This window comes from Trichechus manatus, unplaced genomic scaffold (genome assembly GCF_000243295.1).
Source record: "Trichechus manatus latirostris isolate Lorelei unplaced genomic scaffold, TriManLat1.0 scaffold00164, whole genome shotgun sequence".
NCBI classification, from domain to species: domain Eukaryota; kingdom Metazoa; phylum Chordata; class Mammalia; order Sirenia; family Trichechidae; genus Trichechus; species Trichechus manatus.
In genome coordinates, this window is record NW_004444100.1 from 5284361 (window position 1) to 5293799 (window position 9439).

Consider the following 9439-nt stretch of genomic DNA (forward strand, 5'->3'; position numbering starts at 1 on the left):
TTTTAGGATTTCAGTTAGGGTGGAGAAAGGAAGGTGTGAGAGGGTACGTGACAATTACAGTGTTAGAACAAATATTGAGATTCTGGAATTAATATAGTCTTAAATAGAAAGTATTTACCTTGTGAGTATTTTTCCTCTATAATGAATGTTGGTTTTGTCTTTGATTTTCCGTATCCAGGAATTGCCACAAGCTGTTTGTGAGATCCTGGGGCTTCAGAACAGTGAAGTTCCAACGCCAGATTCAGATATTGGTGAAGATGAAAATGTTGGCATGACTAGTTGTCCTACACCTGCATTTCACAGTAACTCCTTGCCTCTACTTGCTGCCAGTGGATCCAGAGATGACAACCCACCACAGATATCAGTGTCCCCAAATGTCAGCAGATTAACACCTGCATGATCATTCTTAGTTTTTGAAGAGACACTTCGTTGCAACTATTTTTAAGTACTTGAAAGATGGAAATTGAAAATCTTGGTATTGATCATGCTTTAAGGTTTATGGAAAGAAAGTGTACTGTGATGTTCTTGCATTAAAGCTTTACAAAGATTTAAACTAATTATTTTTGTATTTACTTCTACCAAATAGCCTTTCCTTTTCAGTAACATTCCTTAGTATTTTTATAGCCAAGTATATTTTATTGCTGATGAACTGGAATTGGATAATATTACAAGTGGATGAGTTGGAAATTATGCACTTTGAAAAACATTCACTTTGTTTACTCTAAGCTTAGTGGGGTTTGGATTTGATTGAATTAAATATTGAACCTTTCTGTAGCTTTCTAAGCTAAGAAGTAAATTGTTACCCAGTGACAAAATTGAAAAATAAAATGAATTGTTTTTCTCTATTGTTTACAAAAGTACTCAGCCTAAATATTTTTGCTGGTTGAATGTGATTTAAATTTGGACATTGTCATCAAAGCAATTTAATGTCTAGATAAAAAATTATTTCAACCATACGTGGATTGGCAGCGTATTTTTTACGTTGAACTTTTTTCTTCACTTGTGTATAAAGACTATATATAGCTACTTATTTATGAATATAAGAAAGGATAGGCATATTTTCTTTAACTGAATAAACTTGACTATTGATTTATAAAATCTGACTTGACGAAATTAATACATAGCTTCAATACGAGATCTTTTTCAAAACTATTTTCTTAACCAAACATATATTTCATGAGAATACATTCAACCCTGTACCTGGTATAATTTTAAAATTAATTGCTTGTAACTTTACTTTACTAATAATGTTTATTTTATTTCCTAATAGTGCATTAACTGATCAGGCCTTTAAATTTTTATAAAATCTTCTTTGAAAAATACTTACGTCAAAAATTTCAAGATATTACAAGTTCAAATAATACTTTTTTGTATATGAACAAAGCTCTTGTTTTTACCATGCAGTGTTGCATGATTTTAAGTTATGTGGAATTAACATAACTGATTCCGTTTTAATTGTAATTTGTTAACTCTGTACACATCATTAAAATAAATTTGAAGTCGAAGTAGTGTTTTCAGTTAAATTATACTTAGAAGTAGTTTGCTAGTTCTTCATCAGATAAAACAAATCCAGTGTGGATCTCATTGTATCTCATATATTTATGTGATTAAAAATACATTTGAATGAGTTGTGAGAATGAGAAAGAAACATGATGCTTTGTATAACTGAAAAAAATTTATCAGCATGAAAATGGGCAGTGTTGCCTTGAAGGGTATAATTATCAGATTTCGTAAAACAACTCACCACAATTGATGCGAATAGTATAAAGGAAAAGTTACGCAGTTCTAAAATGGCTAGTAGGCGTTTTTTTCAGAAAGTTAGGAAACTGAATGAACTCTTTTCCCTAGTTGAGCATTAACTGACGGTCATGACAGTAGAACCTTAGATTTTAGTTTTTAATATTTTATGTGTGTTATCTTTCATCAGTTAATAATGAGTAAGCCTATTCAGGAAAAAAAAAAAGTAAACTGATCAAAAACTCCGCATCTCCAGTCTTTCATTTCCTGTGATTCAGGAAATTGTTTAGAACATCTTGATGTCCTCCTTGTTCTTCCTGGACAGTGGCTTTTTGTGAATTTTTTCCACTACGTAATGTGATATCTACTTTGGAGTTTTTAGAAAATCTTAATACATTTAGTAAGTTGAACTTCTGTCAACTTTTCTTTTAAAACTACTTATTAAAACAATTTTTATGAAACAGTTTACATTTGTATCTACACATTTTTGATGTGGAAGTGATAGTAATACAGTGCTAAAGTCCTGATCAGAGTTCACAAAATCCAGTCGGCAAATAACTACGTAAACTTGAGCCATTGAGATTGGAAAAATAAATAGTTCAGGTGTATTTGTTTTTTAAGATTTGTTTCGGTGTTTATAAGATGCATTGTCGCACCCTTATGACATGTAAAAATACTATGTGCAATATTATTGATATTTAAAGTTGTCAGAATTCAGATAGTTTCTGATTTAACCTTTAGAAGTACTTTCAATTCGGGTATGAGTCTGTTGGAAGCTTCTTTCTATGTAAGATCTTCCCCGTTTTGATTGTGTCATGTGTCTAGGATTCTCCATATCTTTAATGTTGGGAACTTCAGTCTTGATGATTAGAGACTAAAGCTTTTTTGAACAGTGAGGAAACATCAGCCTTGGGAAACAGTGACTGATTCTTGCTGAACTTAACATTTCTGATATCTTTTATGGATGCTAACTAATCCCCTGGGTGATGTAAATGGTTATTTCGCCCAGCTGCTAACTGAAAGGTTGGAGGTTTGAGTACACCCAGGGGCACCTCAGAAGAAACGTCTGGCAGTCTAATTCCAAAAAAAGAGCCATTGAAAACCCTATGGAGCATAGTTCTCTGACACACATGTGGTCACCATGAGTCTGAATCTACTCGATGACAATTGAGGGGCAGTGGTATAATTCTTGCCTTTTATGCAGAAGATCTGGGTTTGATTCCCAGCCAAAGCATCTCATGCACACCCACCACCCGTCTATCAGTGGAGATGACATGCATATTGCCATGATGCTGAACAGGTTTCAACAGAACTTCCAGACTAAGACTAGGGGAAGACAGGCTTGGTGATCTACTTCTGTAAATCAGCCAGTGAAAATCCAATGGCTCACAGTCTGAGCTGCAACCGATCATGAGGATGGTGCAGGACCAGCCATATTAACTAAAATATCTTCAAAGTGCTGATTTCCAGATTCTTGGTCTGTATTATCTAAATACATGTCCAGACTTTCAGACCTACTGAGTTAGAATCTTTGGAGGCAAGGCCAAGGAATCTGCATTTTAACAGGCATCCAGGCAATTCCTGAGCCCTCTCAAGTTAGAGGACTACCCTTATATATTATGTTTCATATGTTAATACTTTGATTTCTGATCAAATAGACAACTCTAAGTTTTGTTTTTTAATTGTACCTTATATGAAGGTTTACAGAACAAACTTCTCATTAAACAGTTAGTACAAATATTGTTTTATTGCATTGGTTAACAACCCCACGACATGTCAACACTCTCTTCTCGACCTTGGGTTCCCTGTTACCAGCTTTCCTGTCCCCTCCTGCCTTCTAGTCCTTTCCCCTGGGCTGGTGTGCCCCTTTAGTCTCATTTTATGGGCTGTCTAATCTTTGGATGATGGGTGAATCTCGGGTGACTTCATTACTGAGCTAAGAGGATGTCCAGTGGCCATACTCTCAGGGTTTCTCCAGTCTCTGTCAGGCCAGTAAGTCTAGTCTTTCTTTGTGAGTTAGAATTTTGTTCTATATTTTTCTCCAGCTCTGTCTGAGACCCTCTATTGTGATCCCTGTCAGAGCAGTCTGTGGTGGTAGTCGGGTATCATCTAGTTGTACTGGAGTCAGTCTGGTGGAGGCTGTGGAAGTTGTGGTCCATTAGTCCTTTGGACTGATCTTTCCCTTGTGTCTTTAGTTTTCTTCGTTCTCCCTGGCTCCCGAAGGGGTGAGACCGGTAGACTATCTTAGATGGCAGTTCACAGGATTTTAAGACCACAGATGCTACTCACCAAAGTAGAATGTAGAACATTTTCTTTATAAACTATGTTATGCCATTTGTGCTAGATGTTCCCCAAGAACAACTCTAAGTTTTAAAAGTAGTTCCTTGATTTTGTTAGGTGGATTTGCTCAAGTTCTGGTCACCATCTTTAGCAAAAAGTGATGACAGTCATCTCAGCCTTACGTAGCATTTCTCCTCAATTCTTAGACATTTTGAAGAAAAAACTTTCAGTGTCACTTCTGAACATGAAACACGATTAAATTATTTGAAATAATCTGAACGGCCTCCATCAGCATCTAATGTCATTACCTGATACTAAGCTTCCGTATTTATTTGTACTTTTAATGTCAATTCACTGCCTTTTGAATGATGCAGCTGTATTTGGCCAGATTCTCCCTTTGGACCTTATATCATGGGGATTTTAAGTTGTAGATTTTTAAAAATTGTTGGTTACAAATGTTTTTCTCACTATTTATGTAAGTACCCTCCTACGTATCAGGCTATTCATCTTGATAGAAAAACAGTGCGTTGTCCTTAGATGCAAAGGTTGGGGGGATGGGAAGTTAGGCAGGACCTACTACTACCTCTTCTTGGATATGGAAAGCAGCTTCTTTAGCCTATCGAAAATTACACTGCCTATGAAGTCACCATAAAGAAAAGCTGATTACAATCAAAGCATCTTTTTCTAAGAACTATCTGAAATATATTTACCTATAGTTCAGTCCTTATAGATACAATCTGTTAGGCTAATAGGAGGTAAGCAATAAAATACGCTTCTTTCTCTCTCAGTTATCTGTAATGGTGTTCACATATCTCTGTGTGCAAAAAAAGACAGAATGAAAACAAATTGCAGTAAGCTTAGTTGTAATCAATGAGAAGTCCAGTTCTATTTCAGCTTTTTTAATTAAAAAGACTTATTTAACCTCCAAGAGGCTTTTGCTATGATGTCAATAATAGACATCTCCAACGCCATGCCAGTCTGATTGGAGGCACACACCACAATGGGTTCAAGTGCTTTAGAAACACAAATAGGGCTGTTTTCTAGATTGCCTTAGATGTTGTGTGGCCTGATCTTGTGGATGTCTCTAACTCACTTTACAAAGTGAAATGCTCTCCAGTGGAGGAACCATCAAAGGTACTTCTCCTGAGTGCTCAGCATTTATGCTACATTCCATAGTCAGGAGAAAGCACACATGGAGAACACACACAGATTTTTGCCAAGTGTGTTTTGTTAGCTGAGTCAAGTGTTAACTGAGCCTAGTGTATTAGCAGTTAACAGCATATGATAAAAATAGATGATACAAAATTAAATTACAAAGTTTTCTGAGTGAAATTAAGTACTTTTACTTTTTGCATGCTTAAAAGAATAGAAATAATACTATTATAAACACAAAGACAGTCTTATACCACCCTCCCCGCTCCCTCCCAAAAAAAGACAAAATCCGAGATAACTTTTCTTTTGCACATGTCAGGGTGTAAAGAAGTCTAAAAATGGAATTTTGTTAACTTGCTCAATTTAAATGCAACTTATGACAAATATTTATTCTCTTTTGGTTTACAGAGCTTCTGTAGACTCTAGTTAAAGGCTAACAGACTTCCCAAGGGGGGAAACCCTATTGTGGTTTTCACTAGCTTCCTCAACATCCTATTAACAGTGTTTTCCAAATTAGCCTTTAAACTTTCTGTTTAGAGTGACTTGTTGCCAAAATTTTATTGATTGATGACAATGTTGTTGTCGAGTTGATTCCGATCCGTGGCGACCCCACGCGTGACAGTGAAGAACTGCTACATAGGGGTTTTCTAGGTTTTGTTTTTTGGCTGTAATCTTAACGGAAGCAGATGCCCAGGCCTGCCAGTGGATTCAAACCACCAACCTTTAGGTGCTGAAACTTGTTTGCACCACCTAGAGGGAAAATAATCCTTTTTGTTAACATTTCATACCTGAAAAGAGCCACAAGAGAAACCCTAGCTTTATAAACAACTTACAGAACGGGTAGGCTGAGTCTTGGTAGAGGCACATCTCTTCTTAGGAAAGGAACTTAAATAAGAATGCTTCAGCTGAGATCCAGTGGATTGAGTTCAGATGACAGAAACCCGGAGCCATCACTCAGGCACAGCAGAGTTTCCTAATTTATTCCCCTTCGTTCCAATAGGACTACAACTGAGTCATTCCAGACATGAGACTCCATCCTCCTTTTTTCTTTTTTAAAACAGTAAAGGAGATTCTCTGATTTACCACAGAAATTCCTGTTTCTTTTGCTTACTTTCTAAATTCAATTTTGCAATGTTTTTCATATGTCTGAGTTGCTGAATTTTCCACATCCCTCTTCAGAGTAGAATTAGACATAAAAGGGTAAGTTTAGAAGAGTGGGAGTTTATTCTGTGAGGGAGCTCGAATAATTACGAGCATTTCATCTGTGAAGTGAACCCATGATAGGCCTGGTGCTGGTCTAGCAGTCCCTCCTCTTGTTTAACCTCTTTCCTAAATTTCCTCAACTTTCCTTAAGAACTCTCACATTGTCTGAGAGCATTACCAGGGATTTAAAAACAAAACAAAACAAAATTTCATCATTAAGCTTGCTTTAAAAAACCTTAGAAGTTTGCATGCTTTATTTTTCTTCTTACTATTTATGTGCTATCATTGAACCAAAGTTTCTGGGCCACAATTTAGACTCAGATAACTATGTAAACACAAATAATGTGAATTGGGTTGGTAGGTGGTACTTCTGGACCAATAGTACAATTTGCTTTAGGAATCTGTTCCTCAAGGAGTTCAAGCTGGCTTCAGGGTGAGATGTGGATGTTCGGGCTGCCTTATAAAGGGCTTTACATTGTTGCAAAGGACATAAAGTTTATCCTATAAACTCTGGAAAATCAATGTCAGAAAAAAAAAATTGGGGCAAACTGATTGACTGAATTGCCCATACCAGAAAGTGCCCACTTCACTTTTGAGCTTAAAGCAGAAGGGTAAAAGCACAGGTTATGGAGTCAAGTAATCATGGATTTGAAACATGGACTAGTCCTTTCTCAGTTTTGTGACCAAAACCTCTCTGAAACTGGTTTCTCATTTGTAGATGGAGATAATACCTACCTCACAGGGTTGTGAGAAGTACATGGAGTACACATAAAATATTTAGTATGAAGTCTGGCACGATCAATTGCTTAATAAATGCTATCATGTTCTGGACCCTGCTAACCTCTTTAGCCTTGCCTCTCACTGGGAACTTTTGGCCCAAACCTATGCTTCATCATCACTGAGTAACAACAGTTCTCTCTATGTTTTCTTATATTGCTTCCTCTACCTGGAATCACCTCTCTCTTCCATTATCTCCGACTGACAAATGCAAACTCACATGTATTTATTTATCAGCACTTTATTATTGGTAACAAGTTAATTTCCATATACCTCACACGTTGATGAGAATAGCTGTGTGTGGTACCAGTCATCAACACCTCAGTGTGAATGAGAATCTGAGGATGGATTCTAAGTGATGAAGTGAGGCAGACAGAACAAGAGAACAGCAGGTACTTGAAGTAAGGAAGAGGCAACCTAGGGAGAAAATTTCTCTACCTTTTTAATTTTGCACAGGAACCCTGGTCTCAGGAATACCCTCCCTAGCTCCTAATCCTAGTTTACTCAAAATCATGTAAACTGGGTTCTCTAAAATTGTGATTCATATTTTACTCCTACTAATTATTCAAGAACCAAGGCCCCACCTGATAGAAAAGAGAAGCTTATTCTTTCTTAGAAATTTTATATGTTTTTTTGAACTCTTTATTGCGGTTTAGGTGAAAGTTTACAAAACAAATGAATTTCCCAATCAACAATTTATACACAGCTTGTTTCATCACATTGACTGAAAACCCATGAATGTGTACCACTCTCTCCCCTTCCTCCTTGGGTTCCCCATATCCATTCGCCAAGCTTTTCTGCCCCTCCTTTCCTTCTGAACTTTGCTTTTGGGCAAATGCTGCCCTTTAGGTCTCATACAGTTGATTGTTCTGAGGTTTACATTCCTCACTGGTGTTATTGTTCATTTTATAGGCCTGTCTATTGTATGACCATAATGTGATCTCCAGGATCACTCCCGTGTTTAAAGCCTGTCTAAGGGCCATAGTCTCAGGTGTTCCACCAATCTCTATCAGACCAGTAGGTCTGGTTTTATTTATGAGTTTGAATTTTCACTCCCACTCCATCCGTCCATGACCTACTACTGTGGTCCCAGTCAGAGTTGTCATTAGTGGTAGTGGGGCACCATCTAGTTCTTCTGGTCTCAGGCTAGTGGAGGCTGTGGTTCATGTGGTCCATTAGTCCTTTGGTCTAATTGTTTCCTTGAGTGTTTGGTTTTCTTCACTCTTCCTTGTTTTGGACGGTAAGAGACCAATTGTTGTATCTTAGATGGCCGCTCATAAGTTTTTAAGACTCCAGTTGCTGCTCACCAAAGTAAGATGTAGAACATTGTCTGTGTGGATTATGATGTGCCAATTGACCTAGATGGCCCCAGAGCCTATGGTCCCTAGCCCTCAAGCCCAGTATCTCAATCCCTGGAAGTGTATGGTTAGGGCTAAGAAGTTTTCATGACTTTGTCCCCTGTGCACACTATTGCATACATGGGTATATTTGTATACACATATGTATGTACATGGGTGTACTTCCATATGCTCTGTCACCCCTGTTCAGCTTACATATCTACCTATGTATCCACTTGTACAATATTGTTTGTTATTACAAGATTGTATATGTATTAGTATTTACTGTTGTTTCCTTTTACTCTTGTGTACCTTTCAGTGTCTTCGTTTACCTTGATTATGTTGTACTGACTTCCCCCATATTGTTTATTATGTCTCCTTTCACCAAAGTTAGTATGTGTCAACTATCTAGTTAGTGGTTTTCCTTCCCCTCTCTCCTATCCCTGGTAACTATCAAAGAATGTTTCCCTCTGCGTGAAAACCTTTTCTTAACTTTTTATAATGGTCTCATACAATATTTGTCCTTTTGTGACTGACTTATTTCACTCAGCGTAATATCCTCCAGAGTCATCCATGTTGTGAGATGTTTCTCAGATTCATTGTTATCCTTCAACGTTGCATAGTATTCCATTGTGCGTATGTACCACAGTTTGCTTATCCATTCATTTGTTGATGGGCACTTAGGCTGTTTCCATCTTTTTGCTATTGTAAATGCTGCAAAGAACATGAATGTGCATATATCTATTCATGTCACAGCTCTTATTTCTCTAGGATACATACCTAGGAGTGGTATTGCTGGATCATATGGTATATCTATTGCTAGCTTTTTGAGAAAGCACCGTATCTTTTTCCATGGTGGTTGTACCATTTTACATTCCCACTAGCAGTGCATAAGAGTTCCAGTCTTCCTATAGCCTCTCCAGTATTTGTTGTTTTCTGTTTTTTTTTTTTTT

The 9439-nt window shown here is 37.1% G+C and overlaps 1 protein-coding gene across 1 annotated transcript in view; it reads left to right on the forward strand.

The window, feature by feature from the left end:
• Positions 1-1505, forward strand: part of TBC1D15 (TBC1 domain family member 15) — a 63733-nt gene extending 62228 nt beyond the window's left edge. The window contains exon 19 of the mRNA XM_023740840.1: positions 179-1505. Within this exon, the coding sequence (XP_023596608.1) occupies positions 179-400 (222 nt within the window). The 3' untranslated portion in view covers positions 401-1505. The remainder of the gene's footprint in view (positions 1-178) is intronic.
• The last annotated feature ends 7934 nt before the right edge of the window (positions 1506-9439 follow it).